We start from the raw sequence: 17,864 nt of genomic DNA, 5'->3' as shown, positions 1-17,864 counted from the left end.
TCAGTCGTGTAGTTTTGTGGCTGGATTTAGTTGGTGAACCAAAGCACACTGCCGGCTGCTATTCCGGAAAACGCCTCATATGGTGGGTTTTCTCAGCCGTCGACTCGAAGCCGACAATGTACGGGCTGCGAATCACGACGATGAACGGGAACGGTGTTTATGATGTTAAAAGGAGAGAGAGAGTTGGCGGTGGACAAATTGTTAATTTCAACCACTGATTTGGATAGCGGCATGAAACTTTATGGAAGGGCCATGCAGAAGCAAGTCAATTAATGTATAAAGAAGAGCGCGTCGCCGTGGGCCTGATGTCGATGACGGCGACCCCCATTAGGAAGACTAAGAGGGTGAGCATGGGGTGGGTGGTAGGATTTCGGAAATAGCGCGGTCTCGCGAGGCAGATAAGTGCTATAAATGTGGTCGTTAATTATAAGTCTAATCTCTAACACCTCCACTTTCCGCCCCTTACGTACGTCATTGAGACGAGTTACCAGAAACTCATATTCTGTTTGACCAAAGTTTCCGGTACCTCAAATTAAATCGTAAACGATGCAACGTGGTTAAACTTACATGTTTGTTTGAAAACATACTTTGTTCGTCCATATTAAACCATACGGTTAAGTACTGGACAATTTTAAGTTGTTGTACACGGGAAAATTAACCTTATACTAGATGGGCTACTATTATATAGATTAATAAGAAGAGAGCGAAATTAGCTTATAACCCTATGCAAAATATAGCGTAAAGCTTATTAAACAGCGTTCATTAATGACTTACTAGAAATTTGGTACTCGCATGGCATTGGCTGATCTTTAATAGTCGAAGATGTCTCGTGATTGTGTACCTCGTAGACATGGCTAATTACCGGTGACGCAGGCAAACCTTTTGTTATCGGAAACGCCGTCAGAAACAGCAAGAGAACGGACAACATTGCTACAATCGTTATTGGTCGCAGTATCGAAACTTCAGCAACAATTTACTAATGTAGACGACAATAAATATGTTCGATTGCTAATAGCAGTTGTTCAAGGCTCGTTGGTAAAACAAGAATAACAACTTTAGGTGCTGACATCGAATACAGTTACTAGCAAAATAGAACAAGGAACTTCCGTATTTTACACAGCAGCGTAAGTGTGAAAACAATGGACGAATGGATGAATGACAATGGACGAATGGATGAATGACAATGGTAGAATGCATAATGATGTCATCACGGAGGTTCCTTCTTGCAATCGGGTCGTCAATATTCGTTATTGACCTAAAACTTGACAACTTTAAACTTCCTCTTCCCCCCCCCCCCCAACAAAAAAATGGTGCCTTTATTTTGAAAGTTCCTCTTTTTTACCAAAACAACGCGGGCCTTATGGTGTGACAAACGCTCGGTTTTCCTGCAAACGCCGCACTCTTTCTAGCAAACGCAATTGTTGTGGGAAATTGGTAACTTCCGAACCCGCTCGGCCAAAGTACATTTCTGCCCGTATCGCAACTCTGTCTCTCTCTCTGCTATATATTATTTCTTTCACTCTTCAAATTGCTGAAATTAAATTCAGCTTTTGCAAAACTCATTTCCACTACAGAAATTAAATATTGTAGTACTTAATAAAAGACAAAAACATATAAAAAGAAGCACATGTGACTGAATTTATATTAAATATCTCAGGTGGATAACATTTGTCTTAGCTGTTATTGGAAGTTATAATTCTTGACATTGATTTCTAACGCAAAGATCAAGAATGATGGTTGGGTGTGTGTTTCCTGTAACCTGAATTATAACTTACATAAGTGTAGCATTATGGGGAAGAAGACGTGTAAGTCTCGTTAATGTTGAGATAGTTACTAAATTAATAATATGCTATGTATATAGAAACACGTTTTCAGATTTTGTAGTCTTTTCTTTTAGTTTCCTTAATCACGTTTCTGTTTTATAACGGTATGATATCTATAATTGTTTCTTTTGAAAATAAAATCGAGCTCGAATCGAATCGAATGAAATTAGTCGAATAGTGCCATGGTATTGAATTCAGTGGCTTACAAGGAAAGGGGGTTGGAGGTAAGGGATGGGGTTGCCATGCTCTCATCTACAATCGTCAATCGTGTGAGATTTCTATTTTTAGACTAGGGAGAATGAGACCACTGCTTCCGGTGTACGACCCCAGGCCTAATTTTCGGACTCACACAAGGTATTAATAAGAACAACATTGTGTTTATAATATAAAGACTTAATTTGTAGTTTAAATATGACTCAGAATTCACGATTGAATGTCTACACTTCTTTTGTTTACTGTGGGATAAGTCACAAATCCCTCTACATGGGAGTCAGATTCAACGACCATAGGGAGGCACCCATCCTTTATAAGATCTTTCAGTCCCATATTTACATCAGTCAGGGGAAATTTTGAATTTAGCCCTCCACTTGTGACAAGATGGTATCTTGAGAGCACACACGACAGACTTTCATTCTTGAATTGGCAAGAGTTCCAATACGATTCTAAAGGTGTTGTGGTACCTCGAACATATATGTAAGTATTGAAAATGTTATCACTTTGTTAATAAGTTGATCACCGGTTCAACAATTCTTTTTTTAAGTTTTTATTTCAAATCGTTTATCGAATGAATGACAAAACATAACAGCATTTGTCTTCATATTCTTCTAGGAGTGTTAGCTCAGTGGTTAACGTCGGTGCCTTTCAATCATAAGTGCCCTGGTTTGAGTCATTCCAAGGTTAATGTTTAGGTTTGTTTAGTTTAGTTTAGTAGAAAAAAGGATCAGGAGGGACACTCAAGTCCCCATCAAGGACCCTATAGAAGAGGGTAAAAACTGAAGACACAAACACTCAGACCCAAGACGCGATTTCTGCTTGCAGGAGGATCTTAAATACATACATACATACACCCTTACATACATACATACATATTTGGGTTACGTTTGTTTACGTTAAGTAATGAAACGGGCGAGAGACGAGAAGAGAGAAGGTTAAACGGAGTTAGTAAATCTGGAAACTTACTTTTGTTTATTGATTCAAATTTGTCTGAGTATCTCTTAACAACATTTTGTATTACCTTAGCAAAGCAGCTTTTATTTACTGCTGATATACGCCTATGGAATATACCTATTTTGGAGTTCGTCTTAATAACTTTGGTGTAACTCGGGCTCAAATGCAAAGGAACTCCGGACCCGTGTGTGCTGCAGACTCTACTTAATCCTGTTATATTTAGATATTTATTTAGAAACGTGTTTATATGCAGCTATTACTGGCTTATGTAAGTGTCATTTTCTCTGAGACCCACACTCAAATAGAGTGACACAAGGACAATCTGGTGGGCATATTGGGAACCATGAACGGGTAAGGAAAATGCATTGCGGGACACTTCTTAAAACATAGTTTTCACTTTTCGTGACCTTCCTTAAAGAAGCTTTTAGAATCGTACATACGAGAGGTTGCAGTTGTATTGGTTAGTCAGTGCATCTCTGTGGGATAAAAACTGTGAAATATCCTACATATTAGCTACCAGGTGTGGGCCACCAAGTAATCGTGCAAATAATCTCACCCTATGATGAACTACTTCTCTTCTGGACTTCACTCAAAAATATGTCGAACTCAGTTACTTGTATCGCTATAATTAAAAGGACAGCTAAAAGATATAATTATTTTTAACTAACGAAAGAAGAACGTTTACTAAAGCATCCTGGTGAAATTTGTATGTAATTTCTACATTGAGCACGGCTTAAAACTTCGAAGTTATGCTTTATAAGATTTCTTCCTCGATAATTACGACCGAATACTATTATTCATCACGGTACCATTGCGATCTGCAGTCAGAGATTGGAACTGGTCAAGTAAGCGGAACGCGATGTGACCGACATAATAGCCAGGCTCTGTATATTTTGGGCATGGGTGGTGAAATCCGTTCTAACAGTGACAAGCTAACGTTGGAAAGACTTAAAGTTGGATAAAATAAGGTCATTTTCTAATTTTTTTTTTTTTAGCTATACACTGTTACAGTTAGTACGTATCAAACATATGGGTAATCAGTATAAAGTGCAATTATTCACAACCAATGTTAGAACTTTTTCGTCATCTTGAATAAACATCTCTGCGGCACCAGAGTATGTCCCCTGTTATACAAAGAAAAAGAAGGGAAAAAAGAAGGCAAGAACATAAAACGGCCAACAATCTAACATAGAAACTTGAAATATGGAGGAACACGTTTGGTAGGAACGATATTCGACCTAATGACCTTATTGTTAATAGCCCTGATCTCCCCAGCTCTTACCACGACCCTCAAATATAACTGTGAATCACTGGGGTATGTATAATGTCCAGTCAGAGACCAAACAAAACAAACTTCTTGTTTAACCAAGAGAATGTGAAGTAAACAATGATACTAATAACAGCCGTGCATTCATATTGGTATGAATCCCAATTTTGAAGTAGAATAATTATACTTTGGAGAAACACATAAAACAACCAGTTAGTGTGCTTTTATAACACCAGGGACCGAGGCAGGGAAAGAGAGACTACGTGTAGTGAAACGTTTAATGGTGCAATAGGCATGCAGAAGGTTTGCATAAAACACGTAGTCCAGCGTAATAACTATATATGTCATAACAGTATCATAGAAAAGATAGTTGAAACCGTCAAGATATAAATAACATACATATACATATATATATATATATAAATAAATATATATATATATATATATATGTGTGTGAGTGTGTGTTTACATATATATATATATATATATATGTATATATATATATATATTTACGATTTTCATATATATATATATATATATATATGAAAATCGTAAATACACACACACATATATATATATATATATATACACACATATATATATATATATATATAAACACACACTCACACACATATATATATATATATATAAATATTAATTTAAATTTATACTACAGTTTCAATTCTACTATATTAATATACGTATATGTATATACAATTAGGAAGGGGGGGGGGGGGGTTGGCCTAATTTGCCTATATGGCATCACCTAGCACGTTAGTTACAGATCAAATAAATTTCACTTACCTTTGGTAGGTAAGTTAAGTTGTACAATTTCTCGAAGTGAACATGATCTGTAAAGCGGGATAAATGGTCCATATTATTTTTAAGTATAGTGCCTAGTTATATTCAATATGTATGAAGACTATACTATTCCCAGTATTGAAACTGTTGACCTTAATTCAGGGTCGTGCAACGTTATGGTTTCCAAAAGCATAACTGATTCACATTGAGATGATAGTAACTACTATAAATCTTAAAGTTTTGTACCACAGTAAATACTGGATCATACTGATAAATATGATATATCCGTAGCATGTGCTATTAGGTTTACAGTAAGAACCGAGGATATGTGTAATCAACAAATGCATCAAACTAGAGGATTTGTTGGGGTTACATGTATCCTCAGTTCTTACTGTAATCCTAAAAGTATATGTAACTGATTTATAACACGATCTTAATTTTACACAGGTACACAACTTTAATATTTACAGTAGTTACTGTGGTTTCTGTGTGTATCGGGTGCATAGCAGTAAAGAAAATTGTGCAGTTTTCTGCCAAGTTTGAACTTATCGTTGGTTATATTGCGGCTGAAAACCTCCGAAATGTGTATTCTGACATATACTTATATCCAAAGTGACGCAAGAGATATTGGTGATATCAAGCCAAACAATAAGCCGAATATATGTTGGTAAAAAGAAATATACAATTTATTCACTAGAGCCTGTTTCAGATGAACACACCAGTAGTACAAGATGTGAAGCCGTTGTTGCGGTCATCTCAACTTCAAGTTTGGAATAATTTCTATTACATAATTTCATAATAAATTCCCTTTGTTTCTCTGCAAATGTTATCAACATTGCAAAAAAACAAAACAAAAACAAACTTGTTCACAACGTTCTTAAAAGTTACGTGCCGTTAATTGGTCAGTGCAATACTTACCTCCTTTCTTAGCAGGGCACCAATCGTGTCTACGTTCAAAATCACATACTGTTCTGTCCACTTTGAAAGTTAGTTCACTGCCTTGCAATGTAACATTTGCAGATAACCGGATTGACCATACGTCCTTAGCTGCAGATGTACCCAAAACAGAAAGAGAAAATTCTTGTCTTATTTGAATGGTAGTAATAATTACTTATCGTATTGCCCGTGCGACTATCTGATACCACTGGTAGGATTAAACAAACTCGCAAATTTAAATAAATGGGAGAATGAATAAACTGATAGAAAAATCGGCTTAATTTTGACCAAACTGCTGAGTCTGTGTTCGAGTAGAACTAATGCACCATGCAGTAAAGTAGAATATCTGGAAAGTGTCGACGAATCGCACATCTCCAGTTCATTCTGGATTGTTGTATATGGAGAGGTGGCGGGCGGGGAGGGGGTCATGATCAATTTTATACTTATATATGTGTACTTACAGTAAACCACATTGAAAACGAATTTGATGAGACTTCCTACTTTTGGTGGATTTGGTGTCAATGAAAAGTTGAAGTTTTCCATATAAGTACCTAGGAAAAAGAGAGTAAACAAATCAGAAAGTGCGGAGTCAGCCTTGGTTTATCATAAATATAACCTTTCGCCATCAATACACTGCCCAACTCCCAACCTGAATTCCCGACCCGAATTCCTGACCCGAACTCCCGGCCCGAATTCCGACCCGAATTCCCGACCCGAATTCCCAATCCGATCCGACCCGACCCGACCGTTTATTCGTGCAAAATCTCTAACCGTGGTAACCAATGGCTATATTTGTAAAAGTTATAGTTTTAGTTGTGAACCCGTACACACGGCACGGCTACCACTCTCAAAGAAAACGCTATATAGGCTATTAAGTGTTCCAGACTGAAGCCGATACGACATAAAACTGACCAAAGTCATGATCAGTTATAGTCTTAAACAAACACGCACAATGCCGGACTATATCATATCTACGATTCTCCACGTAACTAAACAGTCCAGTTGTGTTGGGTCGTGTTCAATCGTGTAGTTTTGTGGCTGGATTTAGTTGGTGAACCAAAGCACACTACCGGCTGCTATTCCGGAAAACGCCTCATATGGTGGGTTTTCTCAGCCGTCGACTCGAAGCCGACAATGTACGGGCTGCGAATCACGACAATGAACGAGAACGGTGTTTATGATGTTAAAAGGAGAGAGAGGTGGCGGTGGACAAATTGTCAATTTCAACCACTGATTTAGGTAGCTGCATGAAACTTTATGGAAGGGCCATGCAGAAGCAAGTCAATTAATATATAAAGAAGAACGTGTGGGCCTGATGTCGTTGACGGAGACCCCTATTAGGAAGACTAGGAGGGCGAGCGAGGGTGGGTGGTAGGGTCTCTGAAATAGCGCGTTTTCGCGAGGCAGATTTGTGCTATAAATTTGGTCTTTAATTATAACTCTAATCTCTCCCACCCAGCCTGCCTTCCCTTACGTACGTCATTGAGACGAGTTACCTGAAAATCAAATTCTGTTTGACCAAAGTTACCGGTACCTCAAATTAAATCGTAAACGATGCAACTTGCTTAAACTTACATGTTTGTTCGAATACATACTTTGTTCGTCCATATTAAACCATACGGTTAAGTACTGGACAATTGAAAGGAGTTGTACACGGGAAAATTAACCTTATACTAGATGGGCTAATATTAAATAGATTAAAAAGAAGAGAGCGAAATTAGCTTATAACCCTATGCAAAATATAGTGTAAAGCTTATTAAACATCGGTCATTAATGACTTACTAGAAATTTGGTACTCGCATAACATTGGCTGATCTTTGATAGTCGAAGATGTCTCGTGACTGTCTACCCTGTAGAGATGACTAGTTACCGGTGACGCAGGCAAACCATTGGTTATCGGAAACGCCATCAGAAACAGCAAGAGAATGGACATCATTGCTACAATTATTATTGGTCACAGTATCGAAACTTCAGCAACAATTTGCTAATGAAGACGACAATAAATATGCTCGACTGGTAATAGCAGTTGTTCAAGGCTCGTTGGTAAAACATGAATAACAACTTTAAGTGCTGACATCGAATACAGTTACTAGCAAAATAGAACTAGGAACTTCCGTATTTTACACAGCAGCGTAAGTGTGAAGACAATGGACGAATGACAATGGACGAATGGATGAATGACAATGGACGAATGGATGAATGACAATGGTAGAATACATAATGATGTCATCACGGAGGTTCCTTCTTGCAATCGGGTCGTCAATATTCGTTATTGATATAAAACTTGACAACTTTAAACTTCCTCTTCCCCCCCCCCCCCAACAAAAAAATGGTGCCTTTATTTTGATAGTTCCCCTATTTTACCAAACAACGCGGGCTTTATGGTGTGACAAACGCTGGGTTTTCCTGTCAAACTCTTTCTAGCAAACGCAATTGTTGTGGGGAATTGGTAACTTCCGAACCCGCTCGGCCAAAGTACATTTCTGCCCGTATCGCAACTCTCTCTCTCTCTGCTATATATTATTTCTTTCACTCTTCAAATTGCTGAAATTAAATTCAGCTTTTGCAAAACTCATTTCCACTACAGAAATTAAATATTGTAGTAATTAATAAAAGACAAAAACATATAAAAAGAAGCACATGTGACTGAATTTATATTAAATATCTCAGGTGGATAACATTTGTCTTAGCTGTTATTGGAAGTTATAATTCTTGACATTGATTTCTAACGCAAAGATCAAGAATGATGGTTGGGTGTGTGTTTCCTGTAACCTATCTGAATTATAACTTACATAAGTGTAGCATTATGGGGAAGAAGACGTGTAAGTCTCGTTAATGTTAGGATAGTTACTAAATTAATAATATGCTATGTAGAAACACGTTTTCAGATTTTGTTGTCTTCTAGTTTCCTTAATCACTTTTCTGTTTTATAACGGTATGATATCTATAATTGTTTCTTTTGAAAATGAAATAGAGCTCGAATCGAATCGAATGAAATTAGTCCAATAGTGCCATGGTATTGAATTCAGTGGCTTACAAGGAAAGGGGGTTGGACGTAAGGGATGGGGTTGCCATGCTCTCATCTACAATCGTCAATCGTGGGAGATTTCTATTTTTAGACTAGGGAGAATGAGACCACTGCTTCCGGTGTACAACCCCAGTTCTATTTGTCGGACTCACATGAGGTATTTATTAGGACAACATTGTCTTTAGAATGTAAAGACCAACCTTGAAGTATAAATATGACTCAGAATGCACCATTGGTTGTTTCTACACTTCTTTTGTTTACTGTAGGATGAGTCACAAACCCCTCTACGGCTTCAACGACCGTAGGGGAGCATCCATCCTTTATAAGATCTTCCAGTCTCATATTTATATCAGTCAGGGGAATTTTGAATTTAGCCCCTCCACCTTTAAGTTGAGAGCACACACGACAGACTTTCATTCTTGGATTGTCAAGAGTTCCAATACGATTCTAAAGATGTTTTGGTACCGCGAACATAGATGTAAGTATTGAAAATGTTATCACTTTGTTAATGTTGATCACCGGTTCAACAATTGTTTTTATTTTTTTTTTATTTCATCTCGTTTATCGAATGAATGACAAAACATAACAGTATGAACCTCCTATTCTTCAAGGAGTGTTAGCGCAGTGGTTAACGCCGGTGCCTTTCAATCATTAAGTCCCCGGTTCGAGTCACTCCAAGATTAATGTATGTCGTCCAGTTGTAGAGTTGTTGACAATTGACAAATCATAATCATGGACATTAAATATGAATGTAAGAGACTGACTTCGGTCAGCTTGCGGCTTTGATAAGCCAATGAGGCTTCTTCGCGAGTACCTGCTTGCAGGAGGATCTTAAATACATACATACATACATACATACACACACATGCATACATACATATGTGGGTTACGTTTGTTTACGTTAAGTAATGAAACGGGTGAGAGATGAGAAGAGAGAAGGTTAAACGGAGTTAGTAATTCTGGAAACTTACTTTTGTTTATTGAATCAAACTGTCTGAGTATCTATTAATTACATTGTTTATTACCTTAGCAAAACAGCTTATATTTACTGCTGATATACGCCTATGGAATATACCTATCTCGGAGTCCGTCTTCATAATTTGGTGTAACTCGGGTTCGAATGACAAGGAACTCCAGACCCGGGTGTGCTTGGCCCGACTAAAATCCTTTACATATTTAGATACTTATTTGGAAACGTATTAATATGCAGCTAGTATTGGCTTATGTAAGTGTAATTTCTTTTGGATATCCACACTCCAATAGAGTTAAGTAAGAACAAACTGGTGGGTATACTGGGTGCCATGAAAGAGTAGGGAAAATGCTTTGAGGGGCTCTTCTTATAAAACGTGACATTCCTGAATGAAGCTTTTAGAATCGTACATAGAAGAGTTTGCATTTGTATTGGTTATCAATTGAATCTTTATGGGATAAAAGCTGTGGCTTATCCTACATTTTAGCTATATGAATATGTCGAACTCAGTTACTTGTCTCGCTATAACTAAAAGGACAGCTCATAGATATAATTATTTTTAACTAATGAAAGAAGAACGGTTACTACATCATCCTGGTGAAATTTGTATGTAATTCCTACATTGAGCACCGCTTAAAACTTCGAAGTTATGCTTTATAAGATTTCTTCCTCGATAATGACGAACGAATACTATTATTCATCACGGTACCATTGCGATCTGCAGTCAGAGATTAGAACTGGTCAAGTAAGCGGAACGCGATGTGACCGACATAATAGCCAGGCTCTGTTTATTTTGGGCATGGGTGGTGAAATCCGTTCTAACAATGACAAGCTAACGTTGGAAAGACTTAAAGTTGAATAAAATAAGGTCATTTTCTAATTATTTTTTTTTAGCTATACACTGTTACAGTAAGTACGTATCAAACATATGGGTAATCAGTTTAAAGTGCAATTATTCACAACCAATGTTAGAATTTTTTCGTCATCTTGAATAAACATCTCTGCGGCAACAGAGTATGTCCCCTGTTATACAAGGAAAAAGAAGGGAAAAAAAAGAAGGCAAGAACATGAAACGGCCAACAATCTAACACAGAACTTGTAATATGCAGGAACACGTTTGGTAGGAACGATATTCGACCTAATGACCTTATTGTTAATAGCCCTGATCTCCCCAGCTCTTACCACGATCCTCAAATATAACTGTGAATTACTGGGTTACGTATAATGTCAAGTCAGAGACCACACTACCCTATCTTATTATAAACCGTGAAATGATCCCTATATAGCTGTGAACTACTGGGGTATGTATAATGTCCAGTCAGAGACCACACTACCCTATCTTATTTTAAACCGTGCAATGATCCCTATATAGCTGTGAACTACTGGGGTATGTATATATCCAGTCAGAGCCCACACTGCCCCATGCAATTCAATACTGTGCAATGATCCATATGTTGCTGTGAACTATTGGGGTATGTTTATATCCAGTCAGAGCCCACACTGCCCCATGCAATTCAATACTGTGCAATGATCCATATGTTGCTGTGAACTATTGGGGTATGTTTATATCCAGTCAGAGCCCACACTGCCCCATACAATTACATATTGTGCAATGATCCTTATATAGCTGTGGAACTACTGGGGTAAGTTTAAATCCAGTCAGAGACCACATGCCTCATGCAATGGTATTTATTGCAACAATCAGGAATCACACCTAGAAATTATCCGATAAATGGAGTTGCATCGATGCTTTGCTCTCTTCTTAATTTCTTTTCTCATTAAAAAAAAAACCCAAAACAATTTCAATTTTTTTTACCTCTAGCCTATATAGTATCAACTATAAAGTGTCAACGGGTAGCAGGAATATATATATATATATATATATATATATATATATATATATATATATATATATATATATATATATATATATATATATATATATATATATATTGCGGGTCATGCTTTGCCTATATGGCATCACCTAACACGTTAGTAACAAATTAAATTATTTTTACTTACCTTTGGAAAGTAGTCAAATTTATAAGTTTTCTCGAAGTGAATATGTTCTGTAAAGCGGGATAAATGGTCAATATTATTTTTTTTTTAGTTTCTCGTTATATTCAATATGTATGAAACTAAGTATTGAAACCGTTGGCAGTAGTGTTTGGACGTGCAACGTTATGGTTTCTAATAGCAGAAACAAAATTGTGCAGTTTCCTTGACAAGTTTGAACTAATCGTTGGCCATATTGCGGCTGAGAATCTCCAATATGTGTATTCTGACATATGCTATCCAAAAATGACGCAAGATATAGTTGGTGATATCAGCACAGTTTATAAAGAAAATGCTAAAGTAAAAAAAATAAAAATAAAAATAAGAAATCACTAAAGCCTGTTTTACATTAACACACCAGCATCACAAGAGTGAAGCCGTTAATTTACCCCAGGCGAACTTGCATTTTGAATATGTGGAGATTACAACTCGGTAATCCAAGTGATTGGGAATCTCTTCTATTACATTACTTCATAACAAATTCTATTCGTTTCTCTCCAGATTTTTTCAACATTGCAAAAAACAAACTTGTTCACAACATTCTTAAAAGTTACGTGACTTTAATTGGTCAGTGCAATATTTACCTCCTTTCTTAGCAGGGCACCAATAGTATGTGCTGCTAAAATCACAGAATGTTTTGTCATATCTGAAAGTCACTTCACTGCCATGCAATGTACCATTTCCACTTGCCCGGATTAACCATATGTCCTTTACTGCAAATGTACCCAAAACAGAAAGAGAAAAATCTTTTCTTTTTTGAATATTAGTAATGATTACTTATCGTATTGCCTTGCGCGACTTCGTGATACCAATGGTCGGATTATACAAACTTACAAATTTGAATAATTTAGATAAAACATTAATTGGTAAATAAATTGGCCAAATTTTGACAAAACTAGTGAGACCTTGTTGAGTAAAACTATAATCCACGATGCAGTATAGTCGAATATCTAGAAATTGTGGACGGATCGCACATCTCCATTTTATTCTGGATTTGTTTATGTGGAGGTAGGGGGAGGGGAGGGCAGGGGGTGGTATAAATAAAAAAGTTCATGTATACATACAGGGCACCACATTGGCCACAAGTTTGACGAAACCACCTAATTTTGGTGGATTTGGTGTAAATGAAAAGTTGAAATGGCCCATCCAAGGACCTAGGAAAAAGAGAGTAAACAAATCAGAAAGTGCGGAGTCAGCCTTGGTTTATCATAAATATAACCTTTCGCCATCAGTACACTGCCCAAATTCCCGACCCGACCCGAACCGACCGTTTTTTCGTGAAAAATCTCTAACCGTGTTAACTAATGGCTACATAAAGTTTATAGTTTCAGTTGTAAACCCGTAAACACGGCACAGCTACCGGTCTCGAAGAAAACGCTATATATTCATTGTTCCAGACTGAAGCCGATACGACATAAAACTGACCAAAGTCATGATCAGTTATAGTCTTAAACAAACACGCACAATGCCGGACTATATCATATCTACGATTCTCCACGTAACTAAACAGTCCAGTTGTGTTGGGTCGTGTTCAATCGTGTAGTTTTGCTGCTGGATTTAGTTGGTGAACCACCGCACACTGCCGGCTGCCAATTCGGAAAACGCCACATGCTCGGTTTTCCGAGCCGTCGGACTCGTAGTCGGCAATGCACGGGCTGCGAATCACGACCAAAAAGACAAAGAAATGCCTGGGCGTAACAAATGTATAACAATCTACCGGAAAGTTAATCAAAACTTGAAATTCAGCGTTTTGTATAGATCACGTACGGTTATCGATCAAAAAATGGTGTACTCATACTCACACGCAGAGCCTACTCAGTAGTACTCAGTAATACTCATAGTGTATCTCGTAGTATAGATCATATGGCTTGTAACTACTAATAGTACTTATAGTATGGCTCATAGTATTCATAGTATAGCTCACATATACTTCGTTATTCTCATAGTGTAGCTCAGAGTACACTCATAGTATATTGTCTTGTAGGGCCTATACAAAAATTATAATACATACTATAAGGTAGGGGGGGGGGGAGGAAGTCTACTTTCAATCACGTTACTCGTCCTATTGTACTCCTACTACAATTCTAAGCACGCCATGTTCTTATCGCAAAATGGTCATCACGAAATTAACAAGATCTTCTATTTTGAAGAAGGTACCATACTGCACTGATAATTAAAGGAACGACAATAAACGGTAAAGGTGTTTATGATTTTAAAAGTAGAGAGATGAGGCGGTGTCAATTCAACCACTGATTTAGGTAGCAGCATGGACCTTTATGGAAGGGCCAGAAGAAAATTAATAAATGTATAAAGAAGAGATTGTGGGCCTGATTTCGTCAAAGTCGACCCCATTAGGAAGACTAGTTGGGTAGGCGTGGGGTGGGTGGTAGGATTTCTGAAATGGCGCATTCCAAGGCAGATTTGTGCTATAAATTTGGTCTTTAATTCAAAGTCTAATCTCCCCCAAAGTTACCGTTAACGATGCAACTTGGTAAAACATATACATGTTTGTTTTAATACATAATTTGTTATTCCATTTTAAACCATACGGTTAAGTACTGGAGAAATAAAAAAAGGGTTGTAACCACGGGAAAATACTAGATGGGCTAATATTACATGGCCTACTAATCAGAAGAGAGCGAAAATAAAGCGTAAAGCTTGTTAACAGCGTGCATTAATGACTTACTAGAAATTATGAACTCGCATGTCATCGGCTGATCTTTGTTAGTCGAAGATGCATCTTGACTGTCTACCCTGTAGATATGAGTGATTCCCGGTGACGCAGGCAAACCATTTGTTATCGGAAACGCCATCAGAAACAGCAAAAGAATGGACATCATTGCTACAATTATTATTGGTCGCAGTATCCAAACTTCAGCAACAATTTACTGATGAAGACGACAGTAAATATGTTCGATTGCTAATAGCAGTTGTTCAAGGCTCGTTGGTAAAACATGAATAACAACTTTAGGTGCTGACATCGAATACAGTTACTAGCGAAATAGAACACGGAACTTCCTCTTTTACACAGCAGCGAAAATGTGAAAACACTTGACCAAGCTATATGACCCGATCAAGTTATGAGTGACAATGGTATAGAATACATAATAAAGTTCCTTCTTGCCATCATGTCGTCTTTATTGTATATTTACTTAAAACTTGGCAATGGCAATTTGATATGGTACAATGCATAATTGTCACAAGTACTTTTATGATTACTAATATGTTAAGCCTTCCTCGAAAACTGGGGTGTTTCACACAACCGCAAAAGACACAGATACGATTTACAGCTTTGCGATATATTTAAGAAATGAAGCATGAACAAAGATACATAGCAAGTGAATGCCTACTGAAAGTTGAACTTTTAACTTAGCTAACTTTCACTTTCACTTTTGATACTGTTGATACTATATTGTTTCTTAAACAGGTCGGTAGATTTTCTCAAAAAGTCTAATCAACGAGTAAAGGGCGCCCTCTATTTGGTTTTCTGTTAATTGTTCCCCCAGTCAGCATTGGACAAATGTCAAATTTGGTGGGCTTTTTGTTCTCCAGAAGACCCTCCATAGGGATTGTTTTATATTACTCTACTCCTCCACCCTGGCTATTACAAAAAACTTCCAAATTCATCATAGCCATATATGGGCAGCTAGCCGCCATTTTGGTTCTTGGCACAACCGTGTGCACATTTGGTGGCTGCCAACAAACAGAAAACCAAACCTTATATCAAATATTACTCATTTTCACTCAAATCAAGTATTCCCTAAAAAATTGAGCAAAATCCAAAAACTATGCACTTTTTTGGCACACGGAAGACGGCCTACTAAAAGGGGCTGGGTTTTCTTTCATACGCCCCAACAATATGACACGATAGACCACGTCCGGTAACTCCACCAACCAACCATGCAGCTAAGATCAATCTGAGTCCCTGCGGTTACCTATGGTTTTGCCAGACTCTGGACATCGGCGGTAGCTGGACCAGCCACTCTAAGGCTGTGCGAAAAACGCCTATCCCAGGTTAAAAGCCTGAAATTAAACTATAACAACTCTGATTTCTGTCGTAGAAAAATCTTTCGTCGGTTTGGATTACTTTTTCATTTACATGAACGTAACTTAACATTGTTCAAATTGCATACTACTTTAAGTTGTTTTACTCTAGCATGTACATGAAAATAACATGAAACGGCTCAAATACGCAGCACATTACTTTTAGTCACTTCACTTTTGTGATTGGAAAACATGACGTAACATTTTTTCAGATTGCATCCTACTTTTCATCATTTTATTATTGGAATTGGTACACTCCTGACCAACAGATATATTGGATATGAATGCAAAAACAATATCCCCAACTTAGTCACACAGGTGCTGTGGCCGAGTGGATAAAAGTGGCGGCATTTGAAGCAATGAGGCTTAGCAATCGGGAGGTTCCGCGTTCGATATCCGGCCGGGTCTTAGTAAAGTGGGTTTTGCATCCAAGAGCAATCATATGGTTTTCCCATCTGAAATGACTTTCTAAAGTGACAAAAAAAAAAAAAAAATCCATAATTTGAGTAAAAATATTGAATTGGAAGCCACACGACCTGTAAAGTTGTAATCCATAAGCCCTTGCGGTATCCCCCCACCTTGTGTCCAGCGTCTCCCATCAGCACAGTGAAGCAGCTCCTCCTATAAATTTGCTTACTTACTTTGATAAATCGACACATGCACTTTCTCGATTTTAACAATAACATTTTTTTGAGTCAGCTTTCTAGCCTGTCTGATAAAAAATGTTGTTGCCCGACGCTCCTTCAAGAGTCTGAACTTCCCCCAGCCATGATAACTACTTTATACATGAGTGTGTCCAGACTCTCTCTTGAAATATCCACTGAAGGTGTAAGAGATTTAACCAATTTAAGTTTCCACCACTATGCATTGCTCCCTGGAATTATGTGACATTACTTAAGACACCATAACTAGAGGTTAATCCGTGGAATCACTCTCCTACAACACACTAATATAAATAGCACAGGGGATTAAACTAGACATCCTGGGTGGCGGGTTTCCTCTGCTGATCTACGAGGATATAATCAAAATCAACATTTGAGAATAATGATGTAATCACGGAAGTTCCTTCTTACCATCAGGTAGTCTATATTGTTTATTTACCTGTTTAACTTCCTAATCAGATTATATATATATATATATATATATATATATATATATATATATATATATATATATATATATATATATATATATATATATATATACACACACATATATATATATTTATATATATGTATATATATAAATATATATATATATATATATATTAATAGACAAACAAGAACAATAAAATAAGGATACAACTCGTCTTTTCAGCTTTTAGTATATATATATATATATATATATATAAGAGATAATTGAAACATGAATTTTTCAGCATGAGAACTTACTTTGTTTGAACAATTGTATCACACATTAAACGGAGAAAGAATTGATCATGAAAGGAGTCAATTATCATTTACTGATAAGTTACACAGCCATTTATGCTTGTTAATTAAATGAGCTTTATTTTATCAATGACACATATTAATGACTGCTGAATATTAGTCTGTTTAATTATAGTAATACACAATAACTGAATTGTATCATTCAGTAATCATTGTTAGCAATCACAATACTCATTTACACTTTTATCATGTTTCGATTTCTGTAAATAGATCTGAAACTAAAAGATCACAGACTGCAGTTTAAGTCTTTAAGTACTCTTTTATCTTATGATCCTTTAATATATATTGAAAGGAATCAGAGAAGTATTCGACTAACCTTTGATAA

At 36.9% G+C, this 17,864-nt stretch overlaps 1 protein-coding gene across 7 annotated transcripts in view; it reads right to left on the bottom strand.

The window, feature by feature from the left end:
• Window positions 1–15,306, bottom strand: part of LOC139977898 (uncharacterized) — a 34,209-nt gene extending 18,903 nt beyond the window's left edge. The window contains exons 1-5 of one of the 7 annotated variants that reach the window (XR_011796733.1): window positions 7,777–8,290; window positions 6,456–6,545; window positions 5,977–6,105; window positions 5,062–5,108; window positions 775–4,114 (exon numbers count right to left, since the gene is read on the bottom strand). Coding sequence is in view for 6 of the 7 variants with exons in the window: in XM_071987616.1 (XP_071843717.1) it covers window positions 10,929–11,015; window positions 12,015–12,061; window positions 12,632–12,760; window positions 13,112–13,201; window positions 14,734–14,887 (507 nt within the window). In the remaining variant the exon portion in view is untranslated. Of the gene's footprint in view, window positions 1–774; window positions 4,115–5,061; window positions 5,109–5,976; window positions 6,106–6,455; window positions 6,546–7,776; window positions 8,291–9,967; window positions 11,016–12,014; window positions 12,062–12,631; window positions 12,761–13,111; window positions 13,202–14,733 lie in introns of those variants that run through there. The other 6 variants (XM_071987616.1, XM_071987620.1, XM_071987619.1 and 3 more) reach the window with 6 other exon arrangements.
• Between the last annotated feature and the right edge of the window lie 2,558 nt (window positions 15,307–17,864).

The sequence above is a fragment of the Apostichopus japonicus genome, chromosome 12 (assembly GCF_037975245.1).
Source record: "Apostichopus japonicus isolate 1M-3 chromosome 12, ASM3797524v1, whole genome shotgun sequence".
NCBI classification, from domain to species: domain Eukaryota; kingdom Metazoa; phylum Echinodermata; class Holothuroidea; order Aspidochirotida; family Stichopodidae; genus Apostichopus; species Apostichopus japonicus.
Note: the sequence above shows the minus strand (reverse complement) of the source record. Positions and strands in the feature narration are given on the sequence as shown.